Below are 15,266 nucleotides of genomic sequence, written 5' to 3' on the forward strand. Positions count from 1 at the left end.
CTAGCTGCCCTACCTGTGTGAATTGGGGCAAATCGCCTTATCTATCTGGGCTATAGTTTTTTTCATTTACAAAATGATAAAGTTGGATTAGATTATTTCTCACTAGAAAGTGCCTGAGGACAGATTTGAACTCATGAAAATGAGTCTTCCAGACTCCAGGCCGGGTGCTCTATCCACTGTGCCACCTAGAAACCCCTAATAGAACCTTCACAGCATTTATTTCATTTATGTTTTGTACATGTTTATATATGATTAAATTGTCACTCTGATAGAATATAAAGTCTTTATGGGTAGGGAGCATTTCCTATCTCTTGGCATTCCAGCAATTTGAACAGTGCTTGGAGGTGAGCAGGTACTTAATCAATATTTCTGATTTATTGGATCGAGTTGTTATTGGGCCCTGTAGTCTAGCTGTTTTGGAAACTACCCCAATGGCTTAGCAGCATGAGAATCTGGCTGGCTTCCTGAGTGAATTTAGTCTGACCCTGAAAATGAGGTGGACTTTTGTTCAGCCCTGGATTCGTTTCTATTTTGAGTTTCAACTATGTGCCTCTTTACAGTACCAGGCAGCATAGGCAAGACTGATTTCAGAGGTGCCCAAAAGAAACACTCCACCCTTCCCCTCCCCATGTACCACCCCCTAACTTGCTGAGGCTTGAAGATCCATTAATGGGGAATGAAGTCCTTTGTTCCATAATTAGAAATAGGGATTAGAAAAGAAATATTCCTGGGAGGGGTCACATTGAGTTAACTCACAATTAGATAAAAGAACCTTATTTTTGATAAAGGAGAGAGAGAGAGAGAGAGAGAGAGAGAGAGAGAGAGAGAGAGAGAGAGAGAGAGAGAGAGAAACAATTGTTCTGGTGACAAAAACAAACTTTGACAGCCTCATAATTTTGCCAGAGGCCAGCCATGCTTGATTCTCTAAGAGATTAAATTTGACTAAGACAACTTTCTTTTCTGTTTCTGTGATGTGCACAATATGGGACTGAGAGAATCTTACAAAAATTTTAGCTGTGGAAAGAATGTAATTTATAGAGAGAAAACTGTAACTTAAAGCAAGGAAAATTTATCATTGCCTCAAAGGATCCTACTCCTCATTGCTGGGGAATGGGAAGGAAATTACAGGGGGAACAACTTCCATTTTTCCAGACTTTTGGATTTTATATACACTCACATTAGGTCTTTATACTTCCAATAATATTTCAAATAAATGAGCACTCTATTCTCTAGTCCCTGTACATTAAGAAATTATTCCAAGTCAGTGGGACATTGTTTAGCAGGGTTGAGTGCCTGGGGATTTGGAGAGTTCAAGTCCCCAGGTAGGATTCTGTCAATCTTCTCAGTATTTCAGGGTCAGTGACAGTGAAGGAATGAGAATATGAGTTAGCAAAGAGAAACAGCTGAATCTGAAGCCACTCCCCATCAGTTTGTAGACTGAAAAAAAAATTGAAATATGAAAGACCATTTTCAACAGATCCAAATTTTACTCTTATCTGAAGAAACACATTTATCGAGTCAAAAAAAGTTAGTTCAGAACCAAAACAAGATTTCCATTTGTAGAATACCTAACATTCGGTATACTGTTGTAACCTTATGACGCTCATTTGATAATGATAATAATAGCTGACATTTACATATCACTCTAAGGTTTGCAAAATGCCTCACATACATTATCTCATTTGGGCTTCACAACAACTTTGTGAGATACATGCTATTATTATCCCCATTTTACAGATAAGGAAACTGAGGCTCAGGGAGCTTAAATAACTTGTCCTGAGTCACATAACATGAAATGTCCAAGATGGGATTTAAATCCAGGTCTTCCTTCAAGATTGATGTGATACCTACAATGCCTTGCAACTTCTCCAAAACTTTTGTAACTTAAAATTTACTACAGTTCCCTCCAGCCCCCTTCCCACCATCAAAGTCCCTAAAATCTAAACTTTTCCTGGAAAGCTGAGTACACGAGCTGAAGAAAAAAGTTTGAAAGAATAGTTTACAAAAAGGAAATGATAAAATACTAGAAATTTACTTGTATTAGTCATAATAATAATAATAATAATAATAATAATAATAATAATAATAATAATAAAGGCATATCAACATCAAAATCACTTTGATATAAGGATAAACATGCTCACTGTTTTCTCTTTACAGTAATATATTTGGATTTTCATAACAACTGAGACTTATTTTCTTTCTTGATATCAGTTTTACCAACAGGTTTACTTTACATTCATTTTCTTGAACCTTTAACAGAAAAATATATTGATTCACTCATAATACTTCAAAAGCATAAGTGTGAGGCTAGTTTCTTATTTAGACTACATGTCACTGTAGCAAGATGTTAGCGTGTTGCTGGCAAAATCTAAGAACTAAGATAGCAATTGATTTTTAGCAATAATGAAATATGTATCTGCTGGTGTATTACTGCAGGCTATATCAGAATTTCTTACATGCATAGAATTTTCTCAGAAATCAGCAAGAGTTCCATATGCCTAAAACTCATGCTAGGAGTATGAACTCAGACTTCGTGTTTGATAGATGCATGTAGATGATGCTAAGTGCTGACATGCCTAGAATAACTAATATTGACATAGTGCTTTAAGATTTGTAGAATGATTTACATTATTATTTCTTTTGATCCTTGCAACAACTCTGGGAGGTAGGTGTTAGTATTCCCATTTTATAGATGAAGCAACTGAGGCTGAGAGTAGGTAAGTCATGCAGTTGGTAAGTGTCTGGATTTGGAATGCAGGTTATATGGGTTTGGAATCAGGAAGACTCTTCTTAATGAGTTCAAATCCAGCTTCAGACTTTTACTGGCTATGTGACCTTGGGCAAGTGGCTAAATCCTGTTTACTTCAGTTTCTTCATCTGTAAAATGATCTGAAGAAGGAAATGGCAAATCACTCCAGTACTTTGCCAAGAAAACCCCAAATGGGGTCACAAAGAGTCAGACCTAACCAAATAGGTAATAGGTCAGCATAGAGGTGGTATTTTTAACTCAGGTCTTTAGGACCCCAAGTCTAGCACTCTAGCCACTCTGCAATCTTGTACCTAGCACCTTTTCTTCCCTTGATCATGAATTCAATGAGGTTTCTGTCCAGGACCTGGCAAACATGGTCCATGGTTAAATCTGCATTCTATGTTGGCTTTAAAATGGTACTCCAAAAGCAACACCGAAAACAATGAGAGTGAGGATACAAAAACAAATACCGGCCATACCTCCATGACTAGTGAATCTATAATTGGCTGTAGCCTGGTATATATCCACCTCCCCCAAAAAACTATAATAATTGGAGATCTCTCCCCCTGTACACCCATTTAGAACTGCTTCACATAGCCTAGTTTATGACCTTCAAGCTGAAAAGTCAGACTTAATTCTTTTTAAGTGCTTTTAAAATAATGCTTCACAGTGAGAAGAAAGTCCTGTTCATGCTTCTAAGAACTCATTTAGGTTATAGAAAATGATATCCTTCCATTTGAAAAGCACGAAGTATTCATTAGATAATTTTTAGTTAGGTAATACAAGATTAAAAGACATTCTAGGAATAATGGTGAGTGGATATTCATGCATGGGGTGGGGAAGATTTACATAGGGCTACTAAACATAGTTCTTTCTTTCTTTTTTTACTTTAAAAAAAAAGATAACCTCTCCTCAATAATGCTGTAAGACTTCTTTGATGTTAACAGAAATTCCCTGTATAGGACAAACATATTAATAGACCTTGCAGTTTCATTTAAATCTATTACAGGGGCAGCTAGGTAGCACAGTGGATAAAGAACCGGCCCTAGATTCAGGAGGCCCTGAGTTCAAATCCGGCATCAAACACTTGACACTTATTAGCTGTGGGACCCTGGGCAAGTCACTTAACCCCCATTGCCCCACCAAAAAAAAAAATCTATTACAGGTAGGACCCAAATAGGATTTTTGACAGTTATAAAACTTAACAAATGCTCAAGATTTTGATAAATCACTAAATAACCACACACATACACACACATATCCCCTTCCCCAAAACAATGAATTTGTTCTTGCCCACAAGTCTTCATTCTAATATATGTATAAATATATAATATGTACAATATGTATTTATCATGACAATATTATAACATTTATACCATACATCTCTCAAGTGTTTTATTGAATTATATATGCCTATTAATGTAATTCCTAAATATTAATTGAGGAAAGAGAATTTTTAAAATTTGACGTGCATATGTACATATACAGATACATTTGTCTGACTCGATTTCTTCATCTGTGTAGGGAAGGGAACAAACCTTTCTTAAACATACTATATGCTAATAATCACTGTCCTAAGTTGAAGAAACTGACTTGGGTCACCCAGGTCTTATACATCTCTGAGGCTAGATTTGAACTCAGATCTTCCTGACTCAAGGCCCACTGTCCTATTTACTGTACCACCTAGCTTCCAGGGCTCACCTGGAGAAGAACTTTCCTGTACTAATGCAATTCTATACCTTCTCTATAACTCAAAAGTCTTGGACAGTCATCAGGGACACAGAAGTTTGATGACTTTCTTAGGGGTCTCATGGCTAAGTATGGCCCTTGAGCCCAGGTCTTTCTGATTCTGAGGCCACACCTCCTCACTCTTTATTTGTTTTTTATTTAACATTTTCAGAGTTTCCTTAAATAAATGTCCCCAAACCTATGAATAAAATATCATATCTTCCATGTCCAAATGGACATCACAAATATGCCTGTTCTTCCCTCAAAACCAAAACAATGGGAGCAGCCAGGTGGCGCAGTGGATAGAGCACCGGCCCTGGATTCAGGAGGACCAGAGTTCAAATCTGGCCTTAGACACTTGACACTTAGTAGCTGTGTGACCCTGGGCAAGTCACTTAAGCCTCATTGCCCCATCCAAAAAAAAAACCCCAAAACAATGAATTTGTTCTTTTCCCTCAAGTCTCCAACACAACCAAATCACTCAGGCCAAAAAATGTATATTTTTGAGTCTTTTTTTAAAATAGCTAATGTGGTGTCCCTAAAATTTTAGTGCAGTTTTAAGCCTGTTATAAACTTTAATAGTTTAAATAGTTTAATGGCTTCAAGCCTTAATAGTTTAAACCTGATCTAACACTTTTAGGACACCAATAATCCTCAAAGCGATAACATTATTCTTGTGTATTCTGCCTGTTTCCTTTGAATAGGGACACGTGCTGGGGATGAACATCCTTGTATTATTGACCTCAGAAGGACAGCTGTAAGGAAAGTGTTTTTAAACCTCTCAGCACTATATAGCTTTAAGTCATTATTATCATGGCATATAATTGTGGAGCATCAAGGGGGTACTTTAAAGATGGTTGAGTCTACCTACCTACCTACCTCTCATTTTACTCAAGGAAACTTAGAACCAGAGGGATTAATTGACTTGTTCAGAATTAAAACTGGGACCTCCAGATTCTTAGTCTAGCACTCTTCAGCTAGATCATACTGCTTCATGAGAAAGGCAGAAATATACTGGGTAATTGACCCGTGTCTTTTATTTCTTGAATATTCCCAGAAGACAGGACCAAAATTAGGTTGACTTGTTTAGGGGAAGGGAGTATATCACATTTACACATGTAAATCTCTTAAAATGGAGTCTACACTGGAAGATCCCTGGATCACTTTGTTATTTTTATGGGGTGGTGGAAATTGGTTCTAAGAAGGGTCATCTTGCCCTCCCCCCACCATCATAAGTGCTATATATTAATCCTCTACTTTATTTTGCTTAGGGAAATGTTCTCTCTGGTTCTCTTTTGTTCTCTCTCTCTCTCTTTCTCTCTCTCTCTCTCTCTAACTTATTAAATTCCAATAACAGTTTTAAATGATGGTTTTATATTTACTGAAGTATGAATAGGCTCTTGTCACAGGGTGTTCTCACCTGTGGGATCATCTCAAAGTATGCGCCCACCTTCTTGAACACAACTTTTTAAAGAAATATAGTGGGGGCAGCTAGGTGACACAGTGGATAAAGCACTGGCCCTGGATTCAGGAGGACCTGAGTTCAAACCCGACCTCAGACATTTGACACTTACTAGCTGTGTGACTCTGGGAAAGTAACTTAATCCTCGTCCCTCCCCCACCCTCAAAAAAAAACAACAAAAAAACCCTACCAAGAAACATAGCAATAACTTTGAGAAAACAGAACGGCGATAACTTAAGGGCTGGAATTCATAAATTTTGAACTACCCCTTCTCCCCAACATCCCTTTCTCCTTTTCTCTTTTAATAATACACATCATCTCTGGGAGTAAAACAATTAAAGATTTGGAATGGCAGGGGAATGAAGAGGTGACAAGATGATATCCTCCCTGCCGCCCCCAGGCATGCTTCCTGCTGCTATGTCTTAGTGCCTTATTTACAGAGGGAAAAAATAGCTTTCCTCATAACAAACACACATGTCCACATGCAACAATAATGTCAAAAGCAAATATCATTTTCTCTAAGGAACCCAAAGTATTTACAGTGTTTCATAAAATCCTGGCATCATTTCCATGAGGAAGGTAGGAGGCAAACATAATGACCTGAAAAGCACACTAAGTTCCCCTAATGATAGATGCTAAGTAAACAGAAAAAGCAGAATTATAATTTGCCTTTGTTCAGAAATCAACCAAATGGATGGTTTAGGCCTTTAATTCACCTGTCTCCAAAGGTAAGCATTTCTTACCTTAAGCTAGAAGACTTTGCTTTAAAGTGAATCATTTTTCTGCCCATTGGAAACATTTTCCCGATGAATCAGCAGAGCTATATTTGCATTTTAGAATTTTGATAGCCCAGACACTAAACCATCCATATTAGTGGATAAAAATAAACAGTATGACTCTGAGTGCAGCAGGGCTATGAAAATGCCAAGTGGCAAAAGGAGTTCAAGGTCAAAAGCAAAGGTCAGGGTGATTTAAGTATCAGGGGAATAAATCCATATTCTGCGTTATTTTTTCCAAAGCTTTGAACCCTACTGTTCAAAAGAAGCAAAAAGCAAAAATGCCAACTTCCCATATAGTAGAAAAAACCTCTTTGTTTCTGTTTGGTGCAGAATAAAGAAGGCTTAATGTGTGGTCTGAGGTTCAAGTCTTCTTGACTTTGCCACTTACTATCTATGTGATTTGGGGCAAGTCTCAACTTTACTTGGTCTAATTTTGCTTATCTGTTTAAAAAAAAGAAGAAGAAGAAGAAGCAAGGTGTTGGACTCAATGACTTCTGAAATCCTTTCCCACTCTAAATCCCTATTCCTGTAGCTTTATTGGAAAAAACCCTGATTTTAGGAATTTCTTCATATATTAAAACACCTCAAGATAGCCATCATTTTCCATTTCTACTGTGAGAAGTGGCTGAAATATGTTAACGTAGTCAGCTTTATTTCCTCATGTAGGGTTTCAGCTGTTCATCCGTAGTTGCATAGTGGTGGTCCCTTGCTCAAAGACAGTAAGAAGAAACCATCTCCATTTTTGCCTAAGTCTGATACCTATCTTCAACTTACCCCTATGCCTGAAATACTGATGCCTTTGAAGCCTTTTTAATTCCTTTCATGGGGAGCATGGCTTGTTATTAGTCAAAAGTGGTGCCTCTAACTTAAATGAATATTATTTTAAACTAACCATGCATTGATTACTTTGGGAACAAATAAAAAAAATAAATCCAAGAGGGGTGGGAAGGAGGGAGGGAGGGACAGATGGAGGGAGGGATTTGACTATGAGTGATTTTTTTTCCCCTTTAGGAAAAAAAACAAACAACCCAAAACTTCAATTCTGCCTAGAGGAATCACTTTCCCAGATTTTAGCAAAGTGAGATTTCAATAACAGTTCCCACAAAATTATTTACAACTTTTGTTCACAGCAGTAAGAGTACTCTCCAGAAATACAATACTGTACACTTAACTTGCATATCATAAGGTTCTTTTGCTCCAATGATGGCTGGCTTTGCCCACCTAAGTGTCAGCTATCACTCAAAGAAGTCTCACTGCACAAACAGAGGAGTCAAGTGGAAATGGGAATGAACCTCATGGACTTGGATGATGATTTAGGGGAGTCTCTGCAGGTGTCTGTGCTATTTGTAGGGCTTCGGTTGTTAGTGAAGGAAGTCTGCCTTCTGCTCATGCTGTCAGAATCTTCTTTGCTCAATGGTTGTTTCATTTTTCGACAACAGGGGAAACTCTGTACACAGTCTTGTAGGAGATGGCCACTGAAGAACATGTAGATCCAGGGGTTGCAGCAGCTGTTCAGGGAGCCCAGTAAAGCAGTGATGGTGATGGCGGGGTTTTCAGAATCTGTGCAAAAAGTAAGGCTGAATTATTTTACTTGTACTGAGAGGGGAGGGTGCCAAGAATTGTGCAGTTTCTAGACTCTATGAAAATGTTCATTTCAAAGCTGGTCTTAGAAATGTAAAACTTTTGTCTAGGGACCAACACATAGATACACTAATGAAGGAACCAGATGTTAGAAGAAAGCCAGAAAGACATGAAGAATTGCACAAGACTGCAGGATTTGGATAGGCTGCAATCTGTACTCATGAAGGGTGTACCTACATCAATGAGACCATGAAATTTGTATCCCTAGAGCCCAAGCACAGAGCCTTAAACATATTAGGCATTTTGTAAGTATTTGCTGGATGGAATTCAATTGATTTATGATCCAGAAGAATAAGAGTTCTTAACCTTCTTTGTTCATCTATTGAAGTCTATGGACCACTTCCCAGGATAAAGTTTAAAATGAAAAAAATAAATAAAATATATAGATCTACAATGGAAACAGATTGTACTGCAATACCATTGAGAAGATATTTTTAAAAGTTTATATACCCCATGTAAAACCCCCTACTTTGAGTATCTAAATGATAAAATTATACCTTTTTTTTGGGGGGGGCAGTGAGGGTTAAGTGACTTGCTCAGGGTCACACAGCTAGTAAGTGTCGAGTGTTTGAGACCAGATTTGAACTCAGGTCCTCCTGAATCCAGGGCTGGTGCTTTATCCACTGCACCACCTAGCTGCCCCTGATAAAATTACATCTTAATTACTTGACAACAATCTTATTTTCTATTAAATAATTTCTGGGGAAGTATAGCAATCTATTAAAATGGACTACTAAAAGTGTTGTCTAATGATTAGTAGGGAGAGGGTGTCACATGTATCTTGACTCATTTATAAAATGGTTATCTAATTGAGATACCTGGAAGCAAATTGTGAGAAATGGTTATTAATAACCAATATCTTAGGGAGATTTAGAGATCTCCCCTTTCCTCCCTCCCAAATTCCTGATGTTAAAAAGTTCAATTTTTTGAAGGACATTACTTACTGATAATGAGATTGAATTAACTCTCCTCAATTTTGGTCAGACCCCACCCAACACTACAAGGAATTTAATCTAAGGTAAGGAAGCCCATTGTGTTCTACTCAAGCTTGGCTAGAGATATATCCTTTTGTATAGATAATCCAAGGCGTGGGTGGTCTGAGCCTAGAGATAATTTCTCTGTCCAAGGGTGACTTTGTTGTTGTTTGTCCTTCATTCTCAAAGAGAACCATGACATGAGTGATGTCATGACTTGCAGTGAATTGACTTAAGTGAGGCAGGGCTGTGCAAAGCCACCAGCCTCATTCTCTACTCCAGAGTCATCTGGGTCCAGTGTCAAGATATATGTCAGGACAACTGAAAATAGTCCTGGATGTTTAAGGCAATTGGGGTTAAGTGCCTTGCCCAGGATCACAGAGCCAGTGTGTGTCTGAGGTGACATTTGAACTCAGGTCCTCCGAACTTCAGGGCCAGTGCTCTCTCAACTTTGCCACCTAGCTGCCCCAAATGTCACTCTTAGCCCCTCATTGAACATCTACTATATAAACTGTGAACCCTAATGCCATGATTGTCTTTGGTCTAAGAGAGATGGCCAAATGACCATCCTTTTATTAATAACCTGCTGACCTTATTAATAAAATGATGAAAGACACTTACTAGCTGTGTGACCCATGTGACACTGGGCAAGTCACTTAACCCTCACTGCCCCACCAAAAAATAAAATAAGATGATGAAAGTGCCCAGAAACTATGTCTCTTAATCATCAGGAAATAGAATATCTTTTTAAATGTCTGAAATTATTTAGGCAGGGTAGTGAGGAGATAGAACTCCATACTGTTTGAGAATCATTTGAAGGAATTTGGTCTGTAAAGCCTGGAAAAAAGAAGACTAAGGGCAGTGGTAGGGAAGCAGTATAGCTGTCTTCAAGAATTTGTAAGGTTGCTCTAGGGAAGTAAAATAGAATTGTTTTGCTTGAAGTAAGAGAACAGAATTATGAATAATGGCTAAAAGTTACTGAGAGGCAGATTTCAGCTTAAGGTGAGAAAAAAAATCAAAACAATTATAGCTATCAAAAAGTGGAATGGAATACTTTGAGAGACAGTGAGCTCCCTAACACTAGATGTCATCAAAAAGGATTATTATTCAGGAATGGGTTCAAGTAGACGTCGTCTCAAGTCCCTTGCAACCCATACACCATGATTGATTCCATGAATGCTTAGAATGAGTATCAAAAGCAACGATGAGCATTCCTTCCACACCTTTTTATTACCAACAGTAACTAGCAGAATGCCTTGTATAATATATTCGTTAAATCAATGAATTAATGAAACGGATTCCCTTTCAAATAAATTTGAGGACTTAGTAAGCAATTCTTGGGCATCTGGGTGGCACCACAGTGGATGGAGTGCTGGGCCTGGAGTCAAAAAGACTCACCTTCCTGATTTCAAATCTGGTTTCAGACATTTATTAGCTGTGTGAACTTGGGCAAGTCACTTAACCTTGATTGTCTCAGTTCCTAGTCTGTAAAATGAGCTGAAGTAGAAAATGGCAAAACCACTTCAGTGTCTTTGCCAAGAAAACCCGAAAATGGGGTCATGAAGAGTTGGACAGGACTGAAAATGACTCAACCACAACCACCACCACAGTAAAATATCCAAGTCTATGCATTTGCATTTATCCCTACGATTCCCCAATGACTGTGGAAATGTAAGTCCAGTATTTAGTGCTTAAAAATAATCTAATATTGGGGCAGCTAGGTGGCACAGTAGATAAAGCACTGGCCCTGGATTCAGGAGTACCTGAGTTCAAATCCGGCCTCAGACACTTGATACTTACTAGCTGTGTGATCCTGGGCAAGTCACTTAACTCCCATTGCCCCACAAAAAAAATAATCTAATATTAAATACTATGACCTAGAATAGAACTTTGCAGGATTTAAATAGTATAATTACAATTCTTTTTCTTCATCAGCACACTATAAATTACTTTGAGATAATCTTGAGTAATAAGGTTTTAAAAAATTAAATTATGTTCAGAGCACTTGTTAGAAAATAGTAGGAAACTTTTTTCCCCCCAGGGCAATGAGGGTTAAGTGACTTGCCCAGGGTCACACAGCTAGTGTCAAGTGTCTGAGTCCAGAAAATTTTCAAAATAGATTTATTTTTTTAATCACAATTCTATGATCCTACCTGGCACTTGTTAACCTAAATAAATCTCTTAACTAGAACAGGTGACTTGCATGACCTTGTATGAGTCAACTTTCCTGGATCTTGGTTTTCTCATCTGTAAGATGGATGGGTTGGCTTAGAGGGTCTCTAAGTGTCCTTTATTATCTATATGCCATGCATATTTCATCTTTTGCAAAAGGATTCTTCTACAAATGCCATTCTTTTTTAAAAATGAAAACAATATAGATTAACATTAACTTTTTCTTGATTATTCAAATATAGACTCACTATCAGCATGCCAACACAATTTTGTAGTATCATTCTTTGAATATAAAAATACTACCCATTCTCATCAGGGATTATTATCATGGCCTGAAGTTGTGGCAAAAAGAATGAATGCAGACTTAAGGTTTAGTGTCTTAGTAGTATGGAAAAATGTTTTTTTTCATAATTGTGGTTTGATTTTCATAATACAATGTTTAGGCCTAAACATTGGCCATATTGGCCAATTCATAATACAATGTTTGGCCTAAACATTGGCCATATTGGCAATATTAAGAGACCACAGTAGTCATGGCCTATTAATTGTAAACAGAAAATTTTTTTAAATGTCTTTTCTCATTTCTCATTTATTTAGAACACATTTTTAGAAGTATAAAGGTTTACTATCAGCTTAAATAGCATTTATCTTTGAATAATTTACTGGAAAAAATGAAAATCCACAGTATGTAGAATATATATTTTAACATGTCCCATTAAAAAAAAGACATCTATTTCCTTGTAGTTATGTTTGTTGCCCACAAAATCTAGTGTAAAATATTTGAATTGGAAAGCTTTTTCCTTAATAATGAGTAGAATTATTTTTTTTGAAGGTTTATGAATAGCTAAAGAGATATGAATCTCTAGAAGAAGCAGTTAAATGAAATTAGTGTTACCAGTTTGGAAAGAGATTAGAAGATATACATACAAATTAGTGTTCTTGAAAGAAACACAGAATCTGGAGCACACAGAAGACCTGGGTTCAAATCCTAATTTTTCCACACATTACTAATGTGACTTTGGATAAGTCATCCCCCCACCCTCAGGTCTCTATTTCCTCAACTAGAATCTTGAGGGTTACGTTAGAATGATTCCAGATGATCTCTAAAGTCTTTCCCAGCTTTAAAATTCTGTGGATACCACGGGGCACACTAATCAGGGAAATTCAGCACAACAATACAGTACCTTGGTGTAAAATGTTCAAAATCTATTTTTGAAGACTGGACAATTACACCTATTAGCATTTTAAAATGCACTTGTAGAACAGAGGGAAGCCAACTTAAACCTAAAATCAAAACTCAAGCTTCATAAAAGAATTCAGAAATAGGGGAGATAACTGCTTTGGGGGTGATCTTACGCTGAATTATGCAATGCAGTCATTTTAAAGAATATAAGCCTGGCTGTTAGATGATTTCTGTGAAACTTTTAAGCCTCCATGGCAGTGTCAAGCAGTGATGGGGATCCAGGCCAACAACCTGTAGCAGCCAAAATTAAGGGATAATTTTATTTACCAGAATATCTGAGGATTTTTACCATTCAGTGCAGGGAGAAATATGAATGAATTTTGCAAAATTCCTAAGGCTATTGGATTTTCTGTTTAAACCTGTATAAATTAATACATGTTTAATAATAGGAGAAACTCTGGTTAGTTGATACTTTAACTTTTAACTGAAGTTTTCCTTCCAAAAGCAAAGCAGTAAAAAGGAAAAAAAAAGACTCCTTCCCAGGAGCCTAAACCTTCTGTTCAAGAAAATTCTATAAATGTTTCCTTCTGGAAATTTAAAATATTTCAACACACATTTGTACTTGCTGGGAAAGAAAGATGGGGAGGGGGTTGGGGGTGGGGGGGAGAAACTTCCAGTCAAGAGAAAAACCTTGAGTCCCTAGTCCCTTGGCACACCCTCTATATCCTTCCCTGGTTGTTCCAACTATCATTCTCTATTGTCTGTCTCTTTCTCTGTTTGTATTTCTCTATCTCTATCTTGGTATCTGTTTCTGTCGGCTTCTCTCTGTGTGTCTCTGCGTCTCCGTCTTCGTCTCTGTTTCTCTGTGTCTGTTTCCTTCTATCTGAGTTCTCTCTGTCTCTCTATGTCGCTTTCTGTTTGTCTCTGTCTACGTCTCTGTTTCTCCGTGTCTCTTTCTCTCTGGGTTCTGTCTCTCTTTGTTGCCGTCTGTCCGTCTGTCTGTCTGTCTCTGTCTCTCTCTCTCTCTCCTCACCTCCCACCCCTCCCCAAGCCCAGGTACTTACCGATCCAGGAGGACTCCTGGTCCCAGACGGACCACATCTGGACCACGAAGAAGGGAGCCCAGCACACGATGTAGGCTGTCACGATCACGAAAGTCATCTTCACGGTGCGGATCTTGGCCCGAGAAATGGACTTGATACTGCTGACACAGGGGGCCAGCAAGAGCCCCTTGCGCAGGGCGCCTGCTGCCGCTTCCTCCTCCTCCTTGCTCCTCACTGTGGACGTCTTGCCGCGGATGTTCCGCCAGATATGATAGCAGATGAAGCCGTAGCAGGTGCCCAGGATGATGACCGGGGCCACAAAGATGCCGCCGGTCATCCAGGTCACGTAGGCGCGGAGCCCCCAGGGCTGGATGAAGTTGGCCCAGCAGTCGCGGGCCTTGGTGACGTTGTTGACCTCGATCACCGAGAAGATGAAGTACTGGGGCGTGCTGAGCACGAAGCTCAGCGCCCAGGCGGCGGCGATCATGACCCGGGAGCGCCGGGCAGGCTGCTGCAGCGTCTTCAGCGGGTGGCACACCGCGATGTAGCGGTCGGCGGTCATCACCACCAGCATGTACGCCGAGGCGAACATGGCGAAGACCTGCAGGTGCTTGACCACGCGGCACAAGCCGTCGGGGCCGCGGAAGCGGTAGGTGATGTCCCAGCACAGCTGGGGCAACACCTGGAAGAAGGCGACCGCCAGGTCTGCGAGGCTGAGGTGGCGGATGAAGAGATGCATCCGAGACGTCTTGCGCGGGGTGCGGTGCAGGGCCAGAAGCACGCTGCAGTTGCCCAGCACGGCCACCACGAAAGTCGCAGCCAGCACGGTGATCTCCAACTTGGCCAGCTCCTCGTTCCGACTGTCGCTCTCCGAGTTGTCCAGGCTCGCGTTGGGGACCGCCGTGGGGCTGCTGGTCGGAGGCCACCAAGGGCTGGAGTTACTGGTGGCAGCTGTCCAGGTGGGCAAAGCCCCACCGGGGAAACGCGTGCTGCCCATTGGGCCCCTGCTTCACCCTCCCGCCTTCACTTACGTCTACCTTCCCTTCCCTCTCGGATCTCTTGCTGCCTCACTACACTTTGTCCCCCTTTTCTCCCCTTCAGGTGCCCCCTCCTTTCGTCTGTCCTTTTGACAGTACCTTCCTTCTGTTCTCGGCTGGCTCTCTCTCTCTCTCTCTCTCTCTCTCTCTCTCTCTCTCTCTCTCTCTCTCTCTCTCTCTCTCTCTCTCTCTCTCTCTCTCTCTCTCTCTCTCTCTCTCTCTCTCTCTCTCTCGGCTGCTTCACACAGCCTTTTCCTTTTTCCTAATGCCTGCAAAGGCTACGAGGTGAGGAGTCTGTAAGGACCGTGAGCGAGTCACAATTATTTATGCTCGATTTGTTTTCCCCGGAAAGGCGCTCCCATCTCAGTGGCTGCTGATCGCCTGGTGCCAAACCCCCTTTTTTTTTCCACGTCGGTGATTTGTTCTTTTTGCATCATTGCTGCAAGGGTGGAGCCGGGGCTCCGGCTAGTCCCTCAGCAGAACATCTGGAGACAG

The 15,266-nt window shown here is 39.8% G+C and overlaps 1 protein-coding gene across 1 annotated transcript; it reads right to left on the minus strand.

The window, feature by feature from the left end:
* Positions 1-1,514: 1,514 nt before the first annotated feature.
* AVPR1A (arginine vasopressin receptor 1A) lies at positions 1,515-14,918 on the minus strand. Its single transcript, XM_043965155.1, has 2 exons — positions 13,756-14,918; positions 1,515-8,281 (listed from the first exon to the last, which is right to left on the minus strand). The coding sequence occupies exons 1-2, from the start codon at positions 14,729-14,731 to the stop codon at positions 7,992-7,994; spliced, it is 1,266 nt and encodes a 421-aa protein (XP_043821090.1). The 5' UTR covers positions 14,732-14,918; the 3' UTR covers positions 1,515-7,991.
* Positions 14,919-15,266: the final 348 nt, after the last annotated feature.

This window comes from Dromiciops gliroides, chromosome 5 (assembly GCF_019393635.1).
Source record: "Dromiciops gliroides isolate mDroGli1 chromosome 5, mDroGli1.pri, whole genome shotgun sequence".
Lineage (NCBI taxonomy): Eukaryota > Metazoa > Chordata > Mammalia > Microbiotheria > Microbiotheriidae > Dromiciops > Dromiciops gliroides.

Coding starts and splice junctions, on each gene's coding strand:
- AVPR1A (XM_043965155.1), bottom strand. CDS start 14,731: ATGGGCAGCACGCGTTTCCCCGGTGGGGCTTTGCCCACCTGGACAGCT. Junction 8,282..13,755: donor CCAGGAGTCCTCCTGGATCG/GTAAGTACCTGG, acceptor CTTTTTGCACAG/ATTCTGAAAACCCCGCCATC.